This window comes from Oncorhynchus mykiss, chromosome 18 (assembly GCF_013265735.2).
Source record: "Oncorhynchus mykiss isolate Arlee chromosome 18, USDA_OmykA_1.1, whole genome shotgun sequence".
NCBI lineage: Eukaryota > Metazoa > Chordata > Actinopteri > Salmoniformes > Salmonidae > Oncorhynchus > Oncorhynchus mykiss.
In genome coordinates, this window is record NC_048582.1 from 27,478,747 (window position 1) to 27,495,550 (window position 16,804).

Here is a 16,804-nt window from a genome sequence, read left to right on the forward strand (position 1 = left end):
ATTAATTTGGATGTCTGAAAACATCTGACAAACTATGATTTCGGGGTGAACTGTCCATTTAAACCATGTATCTCTCTCCTTTCATAGCAGCCGCAATACTTTTGCAGTACTGTCTGCCACCAGTAGAGTTCACGAGTGCACCATATCAACAGTAGAATTCATCTGCTGGTGGATCCAGGTCAGAGCGTGGGGAATGAGAGTGTACACGGCAGAATTGTTCCTCTCAGCACAGCTATAGCCCCAGCTAGTGGCCCCCGCCAGCTTCCACACTGATGAGTCGTCACAGGCCAGAGGGCCTCCACTATCCCCCTGGGCGCCAAACACACCAGGATTAGCGGCAGTGCATTTTACTCCACAAACACAAAATACACTGTGCTAACGAACGGTTAAAAGCAGCGGGTGACCGTCCTAGCGCCTTTGAACAGGAAATCGGTCTTCATTTTCTGTTAATTTTCTGACGATTCTACTTGCTGAATCACCACCGTTTCGTGATCGCCAACACACAGTGCCCACCCCCTTCTTTTAACCGTTTGTCTTCACTGTGTGCTTTTTATCTGCACTTTGTCCTTTAGACAAATGGTGCATGGAACTCTGAGGTCCACTTCTGAAAGATACCTGGCAAGAGTCTTTGCCCCCCTCTAGGTAGCCTGCACAGACCATCCAAGGGGAGATGGCACCCTGGTACACTTTCGGTCCACTGCAGTCCCTGCTGGAGAGCACAGGGACCTGGGCAGAATGCATGGACACACTGGTCTCCCCTGAAAAGACAGACAGACACACACACGTGCATGCTTGCGCATCTATTCAGGTGTTGAATTTGAGCCCATTCACCTCCGTCCACTGTGGCGCCCCACCCAGAGATCCAGCACATCTTCCCCTCCTCAAATCTCTCCGCATAGTTCGGCAGGCAGATAGGCTCAACCAGACCTGGAGGAAAGGACTTAGCCAATGAACCTGCTGTGCTCCTTCAGATTTGAGGTGAAGAGCAGTTACTCAAAGGGCTCTGTTCAATACGTATCACGGAAGTTCAGCACTAAAGTCCAGTTGAAATTTAAAGGCAATGTTCCTCCATTGGTGGGGACTACATTCACAGTAAACCTTGCATACTGTATGCCAGCTCAATCAGAAATGTCCTTTGCATTTCTATCGCTCAATCTGTAATGCCTCAGCGATACAGATTGAATATTGAATAAAGCCCTACATAACTATCAGTCAGTAGGACTGACAGACAGGCAGAATTGGGAAAGTGACATATTTTTGGTTGTTTTGTGTCCTCTGGGGCGTCCATACCGTGCCAGACCCTGAGGAAGCGCATGGAAGGGAGGTAGCTGGGTAGGGTGAGCAGGCCCTGGCTCTTTGGGATGGGGGCAGGCGGCTCCTGGGGCGGAGCGGTGGGTACATGGGGGTCCTGGAGGTCCTGAGAGAAGGAGACGCTGGTCTGGCTGCTGAGGGAGCTGACTTTGAAGGTGGTGGGGATCTCCAGGATTGACTCAACCACAATACGGACCGGGTCCGTTCCCTCTGCCCCAGACACCTGTATGGAGTGTGTACGAGAGACAGAGAGAAATGGGGGGAGGGCGCGTGAGAGAGAAGATGGATGGTGGGAGAGAGAAAAAGGGAAAATGAGAAAGAGAAAGAAACAGCGTTGATGTTAAAACACGCAGACCTCGGGAGGTCAGTCTGGCTACACACCTTCCAGTCTTCGGCTGATCCATCAGCAGCAGTCTTGTCACTATTAGGCATGGCCATATCTCCTCCCCAGCTAATCATCTTGGCCCCATGGTAGTAAGATGACCACAGTGGAGCGATGGGAGAGTAAGGACTGCACTGACAAACATCGAGGATATAATGCTACTGCCTAGCTGAGTGACTGACCAATTGACCGACCACCACCAATGGAGAACCTGATAGCATCATTTTACAGTGAAGTTTTCAGGGAAGACACTCAGGTCACTATGCTGCTACAGGTGTTGGGGGAATTAGGGAGGGCGGTGGGGGGTCTGGGGTTGTAAGGTGAAAGGTCATAAGCCTGCTTACTGGCTGTTCCATATGATGTGGTCACTCAGGTGTACAGGCTAACAGAGATGGATGTAAGGAGGCCATGCATCTGTGGAATGCTCCCTCATTTGAATTGCACAGTACGTGACTGATCTTTGGCGCACACTGTATATGAGGAAGGATTCTCTATTGTCAACAGTCAAGATCTTTGATGCGTACTTATCGGAGTCTAAGTGTATGACTAAAATAAAATACTATACGCTAGTAATTGTGTAGTGAGCAGAGCCTCTCGTGATCTAACGCCACCAATAGCAGTACTGTGTCACCAAGGAGTGGAGGGACAATGAGATCCATTACATCACAGGTCATTAGCTGGTGAGGTTACTGGAGAACCCTTTAGTGTTTGACCCTTTTTCTCTGCTTCCTGTGTCTTGTTTCCTTGGGTGGTGTTTCGGTGTCTATAAGTGTGCGGGTGTATGGCCATGTGCAGTGGCGATTTTAGCATATAAATCTTGGTGGGGCAACAAAAAAACATGCCAGCAAAGCCACTACACAACACAACACATTAAACAATACATTAATTGCACTATAACGGTGACAAACGGTGCCCACAAACGGTTAGGGCCTACATAAAGCAGTCCTAACAGCAGAGCCTTCTTTTCAGCACCATAGACTGAAGCCTTACCACTGCTACACCTGGCTATCAGCGGAGCCTTGTCTGGCAGCGAAACAGTTCATTAATTTACTATCTTTAAAAAAAACATAGCTAATATGGCTGACTTGCTTAAACGAATGTGTTTTTTACTGACAATTGAGATGTACAAACTATGGTATAAGGGAACGAGGAGCAGATAAGAGGCAATCCGTAATTTCGATTAAGACATTAATGAGCGAGCTAAGACGCGTCTAGTCAAAATAATTATTTGTTCAGCACTTTTGAATTGTACAGCGACAGAATTCAGAACATGGGCCGTTCTTACAGGATTCTCCCTGTACACCAAGTCAGAACCATAGGATGGATATAAGGGGGCATTTAAGCAGACAATGGAAGCTCTTACAATATTTGATGATGACATTTACATAAAACAGGCTATAGGCTACATGTGCACCCCCAAGTCAGAACAGTGGGCTAAGATATGAGGGGGAAAGGGACCAAATTATTATGGTGATGCACATGGGCTACTAACAGCTTACTACACAACATACACTTAGTATTACTTTCTTAGCTGCAGTAAGCACACAGTACATTCAGAAAGCATTTAGACCCCTTGACTTTTTCCAAATGTTGTTACATTACAGCCTTATTCTAAAATGGATTTAAATATTCTCATCAATCTACACACAATACCCCATGATGACAAAGTGAAAACAGGTTTTTAGAAATTTTAGGGAGAAGACCAAGAACCCGATGGTCACTCTGACAGAACTCCAAAGTTCCTCTGTGGAGATGGGAGAACCTTCCAGAAGGACAACAATATCTGCAGCGACTCCCCAGTAAAAGGCACATGACAGCCCACTTGGAGTTTACCAAAAGGCACTTAAAGTACTCTCAGACCATGAGAAACAAAACTATTTTGGACTGATTGCCAAGCATCACGTCTGGAGGAAACCTGGCACCATCCCCACGGTGAAGCATGGTGCTGGCAGCATCATGCTGTGGGGATATTGTTCAGAGACAGGTACTGGGAGACTAGTCAGGATCCAGGGAAAGATGAACAGAGCAATGTGTAGAGAGATCCTTGATGAAAACCTGCTCCAGGGTGCTCAGGACCTCAGACTGGGGTGAAGGTTCACCTTCCAAGGCTTCAGGACAAGCAGCAGTGGCTTCAGGACAAGTCTCTGAATGTCCTTGAGTGGCCCAGCCAGAGCCCAAACTTGAACCCGATCGAACATCTCTGGAGAGACCTGAAAATAGCTGTGCAGCGACGCTCCCCATCCGACCTGACAGAGCTCGAGAGGATCTGCAGAGAAGAATGGGAGAAACTCCCTAAATACAGGTGTACCCAAGAAGACTCAAGGCTGTACTCGATGCCAAAGGTGCTTCAACAAAGTACTGAGTAAAGGGTCTGAATACTTTAAAAACAAAACATTTTACAAACATTTCTAAAAACCTGCTTTTGCTTTGTCACTATGGGGTATTGTGTGTAGATTGATGAGGGAAAAAAACGATATAATCCACTTTAGAATAAGGCTGTAACGTAACAAAATGTGGAAAAAGTCGAGGGGTCTCAATATTTTCTGAATGCACTGTATCTCCCTGACATATTACATAATTTATGCAGCAGCATACAATACATTTTTGGACTCACTGTTGTGCTGTGCTCACTTGAACAGGAGGGTGGCGCAGCGGTCCTTCTTGTGGGCAAATTTTGTCATCAAACTTTGTCATCTGGCATTCTCTGGATTTATGGTGCTTTCAAGACAACTGTTTGAATCATGACTTCAGTGATCTTCAGATCGGAGCTCTAGAAAGAGGCCCGAGTTCCCGACTTGGAACTTCGAGTTGGATGCTGAAAACGTATTTTCCCAGTTGGAGCTCGTTTTCTTCTGAGTTCCCAGTTGTCTTGAACTCACTGAAGTCTGATTTCCCAGTTCCGAGTTTCTAGTTGTTTTGAACGAGGCAGAAGTCTTGCTGGATTGACAGCATGGCCAATGTATTCAACCTTTTCTGGTCCATGGTGTTACAAAATGAATGTTTATCCTTTTTAGCTTGGAAAACAAACCCTTTCAGACAGATGTTTTAAATCCTTAAACCAAGACTTGGACCACATATCCTCTCAAACGAATAGCAGGGGAAGCAAAATAGTGATTGCTTTGCAACGCTAGCCGTTAGCCAGATTCCTTCCAAATCACTCATTGTTCAATTTGTGATTTCCACCTTGTTGTGTAATGTTTATGGCCAATGACCACAGATACATTTTATCTTCATATGACAAGGACTGAGAAGGATTTGCCAGTAGATTGTTGACATGATTCATGGTGATGAATGCTTGTCTAGCTTGCTAGCTAAGGTTTTGAATGTATGATGTTGACATGAACAGTCCAATCAAAGCTCCGGGAGATATAACGTGATTTGACGTCATTTTATCAGTGGCCAATGACCTTGAGCCTTCTTGGATGGGCACTTCTAATGTAAATCTATGGCAGCACCCAAGGGGGCTTGAGCTTTCTAGCTCTCACTGTAGATTTTGCGGTGACGTAGGGCCCCCATGAGTGACAGAACACTGAGCCAATCACGGTGCAACTAGAGAACCTTACCAACCCCTATGCTCTGTATTATCCGCTGGATACCCCTCTATTTAATTGTATTTATTTATTTAACCCTTATTTTACCAGGTAAATTGACTGAGAGCACATTCTCATTTACAGCAACGACCTGGAGAATAGTTACAGGGGAGAGGAGGGGGATAAATTAGCCAATTCAGCACAGAAAGCACTGAGCTAGGCTGAAACAACTGCATTTTGGAGCTGCCTTACTCAAGAAAGCAAAAAAGAGACCATGTTTGTATGCAGCTTTATCAACTCAATACATTTTTACAAATATTGTTTGCAAACTGATATGTGACACGTTTTAATGCCAAAATAACATGCTCTGCCCCATCTGCCCTGAATGGCAGGTCGCCACTGGCCATGTGAATGTGAATGGTCTTTCTCTTTCAACAACTCGCCATACACGTGTAGGATTAAGGAGAGGGCATTCATAAATGAGGACAATGATGTAATGGCAATATCTTACCAGCAGATGTCAGAACCTTATTCTTTGTTCAACCCTACAGCTAAAGGTTCTCAATGGGCTATATCTAAATGTGTCTTTCCAATGTGATCATTTGAATCCTATCTCCTAGCTTCCTTCTCAACTGTATTGACGGAGAACATCCATGATCCCTCCTCCAATGGATTTCGAAGAAGGAGACGAGGAATCAAGGAAAGATTAATTGAGAAAGAGACCTGGACGTAGAATTGTCCACATAGCCTGTGACACAGCCAGACTACAGTTAAACTATGGGAACCATGTTCATACAGAGTAACCCAATCGCCCATGAAGACAGCTAACTAAAAGCTAGGAAGAAGCTAAATCAGTGTTGGGTAGCTTGGTAGCTATGATTCAATTTCACAGTTTTGGGTACAGTGATATCACAAAGCCAAAGTTAGGCTCCCCTTTTAATCCCCTCCTCTTCCTCCTCCTCTCAGCTCTCTACTCTCAGTCACGACTGTGCAGATAAAGACTGTGTGACTCAGCAGCCCGAACCGAACAGCACGCACAGTCAGAATGAACACCTCAAATAACCACAACCATCCGGCTTAAATGCATCCATTATAATGATGTCTATTATAATGGTGATTAGTTAGCACGATAGTTGGGGTCGCTATGGAGTCAGTTTGGGGGGTGAGTGTGTAGCAGATGGGGATTTGTGACGCTTGCTCCTTAGCCTGAAATTTAAAAGAGGTACGGCTAAGCAAGCAGCAGTCTGCTCACATCTTCTCGCCTTGCCTCGCCTTGCCTCCTCAAAACGAATTGGGAAAGGTTTGAGAGACCTTGGACCTTGTCCTCCAATATGGTCGAGAAAGCGGCGAGGAGTACGATCCGAGGAATTGCGAGTGACAAATTGAAAAAGAACCCTCGTCTTGACTTGGTCAACTTGTTGACCTTCCTCTCTGTAGACTGGGTTAGTGCTCTAAATAATTTGCTGCTCGATATTCCCACGGTTAAAATTGTCCATTATTTCAAGTCTAATTGACAGGAAATATTTTCCCTCTCTTTAAGTATCAACACGAGTCTGGCTTGGCTTGATTCAGTGGGCTCTATTGCGTGTGTGTGTATGTGTGTCTGTATGTATGTGTATTAGCTGAAGGCTGCTACAGGTCCCATTATCTCTCAGTGATGGGGTTATACTGTTACCTTCCCAGTCAGTGTCACATTCTCAATATCCTACTGTACATTCTTATCCATACATCTTCCATTGAATCCCTCTAGTCCATGTTCACATCATTTTGTATGCGTGACCATTCAGAGAGCCCATACATTAGCACCATTCCCCAGCTCCCCTATTATTTCTGATAGAGGATGTTCACAATGTGACAAAGATAACCTGGGGTCCAAGCTCTGCAGGCTGCAGTGCAGGGGGTGTCAGGGCCTCTATGATAAACCGACAAGGGACAAGGCCAAGCACACATCATAGAGGACCCCACACACAATCCCAATGTTTTGAGCTGCTGCCCTCCAAGAGGGTCCCACTGTTCAGCAAGAACAGGAAGGAGGCAAGTTTCATTCCATCAGCCACCAGGCTGCTGAACAGTGGGACATAGGATGATGCAGGCCCAATACAAGGTCAGACAGTAAGCCGCAGAGACTTTGAATATGTGAAAATGTAGCCTAAATGTGTGACTTGCTACTAACTTTCCAGTTTTCCGTGCTGCATGTAATATATTGTGTTGTGTTTGTGTATTTGCATGCTGACATCACGAAATGCCTTTCCATGTAAATGGCCAATAAAGTATAGATTCGTGTTATACAGGATTCTTGGGACGACCCTACCCCATTGAAGTTGAAATGTACAATGGTTATGGTAAGGGTTAAGGTTAGGGTTAGGTAAGGGTTATGGTTAAGGTTAGGGGTTAAGATTAGGATTAAGGGTTAGGCTAGGGCATAGCTGCGGTAAGTAGTCTGTGGGTGGGCATGCTGCAAAAAAGAATTGCGCTACAGACGTCAGCTAACACAGGACTAGTAAAGGTCCAGTGCACTGTGCATTTTTTTTGTCTAAATGTATTTGAGTGTTTACCAGCATTTGTAACTTGAGTCTCATAATTATCTGTACAAAACAGTTAATCTAATAATACTTGCTTGATATACATTTTCCAGTTTCTTGAAATACTTTGCAAATGCAACATATTTCTATGTGAAAACTTAAATGGTGTATTCATTCCTTTTACTAAATGCTCTTATCCAGAGGAACTTACAGCAGTTAGTGTATACATTTTCTTTCTGGCCCCCCTTGGGAATTGAACCCACAACCCTAGCATTGTAAGCACCATGCTCTACTAAATGAGCATCATCATCTTATCACATCATCATAAACCACATGATGTCTCAATGTACTCAATTACTGTATTGTGCATCGTTTTTCTTGATGGTGATGGTAAGTCTACAGGTACAAACATAGATGACCAGCCTATGTACAATACAGTAATGTACATTTACATTAAGTGGTTTGTAAGTATGGTAAATTAGTACTGCACAAAAAGTGGTTGTTTTCCATGTTATTTGATCAAGAAACATATTTAATTTGATATGGGCATGTTTTAGATCTTTGCACATAACTGTACAGGACCAGTAAAGGACCAGTGCACTACTTTGTAATTTGTTTTAATCAGGTATGTCATAGATGCTGCAGCACCCCTTCTTCCCGGGGCTATGGTGTAGGGACGTCCCAATGACCCCAGATAGCAATGCCCATAACGTGTAACATAATGAAGGACCCCAACCGGATTCCCACACTGCCTCTTGTTCCAAAGAAATGTCTAATATCCTCGCTCTGCTTGCTCCCATTACAGTCCTTTTAGACAGGGTTCTTTGCTTCTATTAATAATTCTATAGTAACAAAATCCCTGGCTCCAAATGTTGGGCTCCACCTACAACATTTGTATTAATTTCATTCGTATTAGCTCCATGCTTCGTGTGTGCGCACAACACCTGCCCTTGAAATCCACCGATAACATCGTAAAGGGCTACGGGTGGTAAATCAGACTCATTCCTCTGGTTATTTTTGTTGTTATAGAGGCAACACACTTGTTTCTATTTCACAATATTGCTGTCACGTCCGTTTCATTGTTGCGCTTGTGATGTCAGTGGATTTAGGTGCCCGTCACGAATGCCTGAAGAATAATGATGTGTCTCGTCAATGAGCGTTTCTGTGTGGGTTCTATGTCCTTCAGTTTTGTGGCTGGATTCTGATTTTACCCTCACTGAAAACACCTTGGATTGTGGACTCGGGATCGCTGCTTTACGTGCAGCCCTGAACACAAAACCTGCGTTTGTTTTGCGCGGATTGTGTAGCGTGTTTTATTCTAACTTTATGCACGAAATGGAATGCAGAGTATTGTCAATTCAGAGTCATGTTGTCAGGGGATATGTTGGCAATAAATCGGCATCATTTCCGTTACAGGTATGTATCTATTATATTCTGATGCAATGTTTTGATGAGCTAATGTAACGCAATTGTGCGCGCGTGCAGGTAGCAAAAGGTCACATGGCAAATACCCTTTTGGCGCTCCCAATGGTGATGACAATTCATGAACACTCAAAATACATAGAGATGATGGTGTATTTTACATGTTATCATATGTTAATCATGTTAATCATTAGACATATTGTTATCAGCAGTGATAAATTGCGAGAATATTCATTCCATGTTCATGCCTGTCGGATTATGCACAACACTGTAGTATGGACGTGTGTGACATTCGTGACGGATTTTACTCATTCGGATTTTACTCTTGCAGCAATGCAATCTTGTCAATAGGGTCCGGGTGTCATCCGTTCATCCTCTTCCTCCTCATAATCAATATCATCGTGACATCACCATTTTCTCATCCTCCTCATCACATTAGACACTGCTGTGATTTGGGTACCATGGTGGTCATTATTTCCCTGAACAGCGTTGTTTGTCATCCAAATGTACAGGTCCGTCATAGATGATGACCGTAAAGGCGTTTCAATTAGCTGGGAATCCTCAGTTTCTGCTGTCCTCAATTAGCTGGAAATCCTCAGTTTCTGCTGTCCTCAATTAGCTGGGAATCGATGTTTCTGCTATCCTATCAGTCAAGAAAGACAGCAGAGAGCTTCTGCATGAATGACTGACGTATTTAGAGTATATTCCTCTGACTGACGTCACTAAAGAGGAGACAGGAGCTTTTAATATAATTATCTTGATTAAACCCTTAGGCCAAAAATAATTCACAAAAATGATTTACCTCCTGTTTCAATTGGTTATATCAAGTGGCGATTTTAGCATGTAAATCTTGGTGGGGCAGATGCATGCGAGCAAAGCCATTACACAACACTAAACAATACATTAATTGTACTATGATGGACTGTTAGGGCCTACATAAAGCTGTCCCAAGAGCAGAGCCTTCTTTTCAGCACCATGGAGTGAATCATTACCACCGCTACACCTGGCTACATAAGTGAAGCCTTGTCTGGCAGCTTAACAGTTAATTTAGCCTCATTTACTGGCCATAGCCGATATGGCTGACTTGCTTAAACAAATGTGGCTTCTACTGACAATTGAGATGTACAAACTATGGCATAAGGGGACAAGAAGCGGATAAGAGGCAATCCGTAATTTCGATTAAGACATTATTGAGCGAGTCTAGACAGACGTAGTCAATATAATTATTTGTTCAGCACTTTTGAAATGTGCAGCGACAGAATTCAGGGCATTGGGCCGTTCTTACACTATTCTCCCTGTACACCAAGTCAGAACCAAAGGATGAATAAAAGGGGGAATATAAGCAGACAATGAAAGTTCTTTCAATATTCAATGATGACATTTCTCTAAAACAGGCTATAGGCTACATGTGCACCACCAAATCAGAACAGTAGGCTAAGTTATGGGGGGGGGGGGGGGGGGGGGGTACCAAATTATTAGGGAGAGGCACATGGGCTACTAACAGTTTACTACACAACATACACTTAGTATTACTTTCTTAGCTACAGTATACATACAGTTGAAGTCGTAAGTTAATTAACATACGCTTAGTATTACTTTCTTAGCTACAGTATACATATCTCGCTGGCATATTACATAATTTATTCAGCAGCATGCAATACATTTTTCGTCTCACCTTTTTGTGCTGTAATCAGTTGAACAGGAAGGTGGCACGGCCATTCTTCTTGTGGGCAAATTTTGTCATCAAACTTTGTGATCAAAGTCTGCCATTCTCTGGATTTATGGTGTTTTCAAGACAACTGGGAACCCAAAAAACAAGGTTGAATCATGACGTCAGTGATCTTCAGGTTGCAGCTCTAGAAAGAGGCCAGAGTTCCCGACTTGGAATTCCGAGTTAGATGACTGTTCAAAACGTATTTTCCCAGTCAGAGCTCGTTTTTTTCTGAGTTCCCAGTTGTCTTGAACTCACTGAAGTCTGAGATTTCCCAGTTCCTAGTATCAAGTTGTTTTGAATGTGGCAGAAGTCAGGCTGGATTGACAGCACAGCCAATGTAATAAACCTTTTCTGGCCCATGGTGTTGCATGTGAATGTTTATCCTTTTAAGCTTGGAAAATAGACCCTTAAACCCAGACTTGGACCACATATCCTCTCCACTGAATAGTAGGTTGGTGATTGTTTTGCAACACTTTCAGTTAGCCACTGATTCCTTCCAAACCACTCATTGTTGAATATGCGATTTCCAACTTGTTGTATAATGTTAATGTCCAATGGCCGATGAGCACCGATACGTTTTATCTATAATTTCTCTTCATAATGACAAGGATTAAAAATAATTTTCCAGTAGATTGTCCACTTGATTCATGATTATGACTGCTTGTCTAGCTTGCTAGCTAAGATTTTGAAAGTATGATGTTGAAATGATCAGTCCTATCAAAGCTACGGTAGATACAGTCAAAAGTTTGGACACACCTACTCATTCAAGGTATTTTGACTATGTTTTACATTGTAGAATAATAGTGAAGACATCAAAACTATGAAATAACACATGGAATCATGTAGCAATTAAACAAGTGTTAAAAACATATATTTTAGATTCTTCAAAGTAACCACCCTTTGTCTTGATGACAGCTTTGCATTCTCTTGGCATTTTCTCAACCAGCTTCACTTGAAGTGCTTTTCCAACAGTCTTGAAGGAGTTCCCACATATGCTGAGCACTTGTTGGCTGCTTTTCCTTCACTCTGTGGTCCAACACATCCCAAACCATCTCTATTGGGTTGAGGTCGGGTGATTGTGGTCAGGTCTTCTGATGCAGCACTCCATCACTCTCCTTGATCAAATAGCCCTTACACAGCCTGGAGGTGTGCTGGGTCATTGTCCTGTTGAAAAACAAATGATAGATGGGATGGCGTATCGCTGCAGAATGCTGTGGTAGCCATGCTGGTTAAGTGTGCCTTGAATTCTAAATACATCACTATACAGTGTCACCAGCAAAGCACCCCCACACCATCACACCTCCTCTTCCAATCTTCACAACGGGAACCACACATGCAGAGATAATCATTTACTCTGTGTCTCACACAGATTGAGATGTGTCTGTTACTTGTACTTTGTGAAGCATTTATTTGGGCTGCAATCTGAGGTGCAGTTAACTCGAATGAACTTATCCTCTGCAGCAGAGTTAACTCTGGGTCTTCCTTTCCTGTTGCGGTTCTCATGAGAGCCAGTTTCATCATAGCTCTTGATGGTTTTTGCGACTGCACTTGAAGAAACCATCAAATTTCTTGAAATGTTCCGGATTGACTGACCTTCATGTCTTAAAGTAATGATGGACTGTTGTTTCTCTTTGCTTATTTGAGCTGTTCTTGCCATAATGGACTTGGTCTTTTACTAAATAGGGCTGTCTTCTGTATACCTGCCCTACCTTGTCACAACACAACTGATTTGCTCAAACGCATTAAGAAGGAAAGAAATTCCACAAACAAACTTTTAGCAAGGCACACCTGTTAATTGAAATGCATTCCAGGTGACGATCTCGTGAAGGTGGTTGTGAGAATTCCTAGAGTGTGCAAAGCTGTCATCAAGGCAAAGGGTGGCTCCTTTGAAGAATATCAAATATATTTTGATTTGGTTACTACATGATTCCATATGTGTTATTTCATCATTTGGATGTCTTCACTATTATTCTACAATGTATAAAATAGTAAAAATGAGTAGGTGTGTCCTTTTGACTGGTACTGTATAATGTGATTTAACATAATTTTTTCTGTGTCCAATGACCTTGAGCCTTCTTGAATGGACACTTCTAATGTAAATCTATGGCAGCACCCAAGGGGCTTGAATTTTCAAGCTCTCCCCTTAGATTTTGTGGTGACGTAGGGTCCCAAATGAGTGACAGAACACTGAGCCAATCACGGCGCAACTAGAAAACCTTACCAACCCATACACTCTGTATTTTCCTCTGGCTGCCCCACCAACACAGAAAGCACTGAACTAGGCATTTTGGAGCTGCCTTACTCAAGAAAGCAAAAAAGAGACCATGTAACATTTTGCATACATGTCACATATCAGTTTGCAGACAATGTAAAAAAGTATTATTGAGTTAATAAAGCCGCATACAAACATGGTCTCTTTTTTGCTTTCTGACACCAAGTCAGAACCGTACTATATATAAAGAGGGCAAATAAGCAGACAATGAAAGCTCTTAAAATATTAGATGATGACATTTTTCTAAAACAGGTTATAGGCTAAATGCGGGGCTCAAAACTGGTTATATCAATCTGTTGCAAGTGAAGTCATGTAAGTAAAATCTATTATTGTGGGTACTCTAAGTCAAAACCGTTGCCTTCTATTTATAGAAAGGTCAAGTTATGTCTAACTACCAAAAAAAAACATGGGCTAGCCTACTCAATACAGTGCAGGAGTCAGTGTAAACATGAGGCTTTCCACCAGTTACATTATGTCATTTTAGTTGAAGACAACTAGGAACCCTATTGTACAGGTAGCTGAAACTGCTAGTCCAAATATAAGTAAAATGGCTGGTTATTTAAAACGTGTAGGGCTGTACTAGCTTTGTGGACTATTTCCACCATATGATGTGGACAAATTAAATGGGCCCCAATAGCCCAGGGGATCCTCACTGTTAGTCACTGGCTCAGCAGCTTTATAGGTACAATACATTTCAGAATTGCATGCATTAAACACTACGAAAAATGTATTTTTAGTTGTGGAATAATACAAATGTATGGGGGGGAAATTTCCCTTTTTTGGGGGCTGGTTCAATGGCATTTTTAAATGGACCACCAAATCTCTAAATCTGGCCCTTTGTATAGCCTAGATCAGTAGTGTTCAACTCTTACCCTACGAGCTCCGGAGCCTGCTGTTTTTTTATTCTACCTGATAATTAATTGCAACCACCTGGTGTCCCAGGTCTAAATCAGTCCTTGATTAGAGGGGAACAATGGAAAAAAAGCAGTGGAACTGGCTTCGAGGGCCAGAGTTGAGTTTGAGGGGCCTAAGTAATTAACCTACCCACCAGTGGAGGCTGCTGAGGGGAGGACGGCTCATAATAATGGCTGGAACGGATCAAATGGAATGGCATTTGATACGATTCCACATTGTTCATCTTCAGCACAATGCTTTGATTAATGCTCTGTCTGTCTCTTCCACAGGTGCTGGGGTTTGAGGTGGATTCAATCAACTCGGTACAATTCTCCAATCATACAGGTACTTATAATGTACAGCAGGGTTGGGGTTAATTCTATTTACATTTTAGTCAATTCAGGAAATACACTGAAATCTTACCTACCAAGAGAATTCCTGTCAGTTATAGTCACAGCTGTGTACATTCCCCCTCAAGCGAACACCAAGACGGCCCTCAAGGAACTTCACTGGACTCTATGTAAACTGGAAACCATGTATCCGGAGGCTGCATTCATTGTAGCTGGGGATTTTAACAAAGCAAATTTGAGAACAAGGCTACCTAAATTCTATCAGCATATTGATTGCACGACACGCAGGGCTAATACTCTCGACCACTGCTACTCTAACTTCCGCGATGCATACAAAGCCCTCCCCGCCCTCCCTTCGGCAAATCCGACCACGACTCCATCTTGCTCGTTCTGTCTTATAGGCAGAAACTCAAACAGGATGTACCAGTGACGAGAATCATTCAACGCTGGTCTGACCAATCGGAAGCCACACTTCATGATTGTTTTGATCACGCGGACTGAAATATGTTCCGGTCAGCCTCAGAAGACCAACGTTGATCTATACGCTGACTCGTGAGTGCATTTAGAAAGAAGTGCATTGGAGATGTTGTACCCACTGTGACTATTAAAACCTACCCTAACCAGAAACTGTGGCTGGATGGTGGCATTCGCGCAAAACTGAAAGCGCAATCCACCACATTTAACCATGGAAAGAGGTCTGGAAATATGTCTGAAAATGAACAGTGTAGTTATTCCCTCCGCAAGGCAATCAAACAAGTGAAATGCCGGTACGGGGACAAGGTGGAGTCACAATGGCTCAGACACGAGACGTATGTGGGAGGGTCTACAGGAAATCTACAAAAACAAAAACAGCCATGTCACGGACACTGACGTCACGCTTCCAGACAAACTAAACACGTTCTTTGCCCGCTTTGAGGATAATACAGTGCCACCATCACGGCTCTTTAACAAAGACTGCATCTCCTTTTCCGTGGGAAACGTGAGAAAAACATTTAAACTTGTTAACCCTCGTAAGGCTGCTGGCCCAGACGGCATCCCTAGCTGCGTCCTCAGAGCATGCGCAGACCAGCTGGCTGGTGTGTTTACAGACAGATTCAATCGCTCCCAATCCTGGTCTGTTGTCCCCACATGCTTCAAGATTGTTCCTGTACCCAAGAAAGCAAAGATAACTGAACTAAATGACTACCGCCCCATAGCACTCACTTCTGTCATGATGAAGTGCTTTGAGAGGCTAGTCAAAGATCATATCACCGCCACCTTACCGGCCACACTAGACCCACTTCAGTTTGCATAGTGCCCCAACAGGTCAACAGATGACGCTCTCGCCATCACAGTGCACACTGCACTACCCCCTCTGGACAAAAATAATACCTATGTAAGAATGCTGTTCATTGACTACAGCTCAGCATTCAACACCATAGTACCATCCAAGCTCATCATCAAGCTGGAGGCCCTGGGTCTCAACCCCGCCCTGTGCAACTGGGTCCTGGACTTTCTACAGGGCCGCACCCAGGTGGTGAAGGTAGGAAACAACATCTCCACTTCGCTGACCCTCAACACAGGGGCCCTACAAGGGTGTGTGCTCAGCCCTCTCCTGTACTCCCTGTTCAGCCACGACTGCGGGGCCATGCACACCTCCAACTCAATCATCAAGTTTGCAGACGACACAACAGTAATGGGCTTGATCACCAATAACGACGAGACAGACTACAGGGAGGAGGTGAGGGCACTCGGAGTGTGGTGTCAGGAAAACAACCTCTCACTCAACGTCAACAAAACAAAGGAGATGATCGTGTACTTCAGGAAACAGCAGAGGGAGCACACCCCTATCCACATCAAAGGGACAGCAGTGGAGAAGGTGAAAAGTTTTAAGTTCCTGGGCGTACACATCACAGACAGACTGAAATGGTCCACCCACACAGACAGTGTGGTGAAGAAGGTTCAACAGCGCCTCTTCAACCTCAGGAGGCTGAAGAAATTTGGCTTGTCACCCAAAACCCTGACAAACTTTTACAGATGCACAATTGAGAGCATCCTGTCGAGCTGTATCACAGCCTGGTATGGCAACTGCACCGCCCTCAACCGCAAGGCGCTCCAGAGGGTGGTGCGGTCTGTACAATGCATCACTGGTGGCAAACTACCTGCCCTCCATGACACCTACAGCACCCAATGTCACAGGAAGGACAAAAAGATCATCAAGGACATCAACCACCCGAGCCACTACCTGTTCACACTGCTATCATCCAGAAGGCGAGGTCAGTACATGTGCATCAAAGTTGGGACAGACTGGACACTTTAATAAACGGATCACAAGTCACTTTAAACAATGGCACTTTAAATAATGGCACTTTCATAATGTTTACATATCTACATTACTCATATCACATGTACAGTGCCTTGCGAAAGT

General features: G+C 43.7%; 1 protein-coding gene across 1 annotated transcript in view; it reads left to right on the forward strand.

Annotated features, from left to right (window-relative positions):
* Positions 1 to 8,549: 8,549 nt before the first annotated feature.
* Positions 8,550 to 16,804, forward strand: part of LOC110495943 (pyridoxal kinase) — a 33,188-nt gene continuing 24,933 nt past the window's right edge. The window contains exons 1-2 of the mRNA XM_021571485.2: positions 8,550 to 9,161; positions 14,338 to 14,392. Coding sequence (XP_021427160.1) covers positions 8,898 to 9,161; positions 14,338 to 14,392 — 319 coding nt within the window. The 5' untranslated portion in view covers positions 8,550 to 8,897. The remainder of the gene's footprint in view (positions 9,162 to 14,337; positions 14,393 to 16,804) is intronic.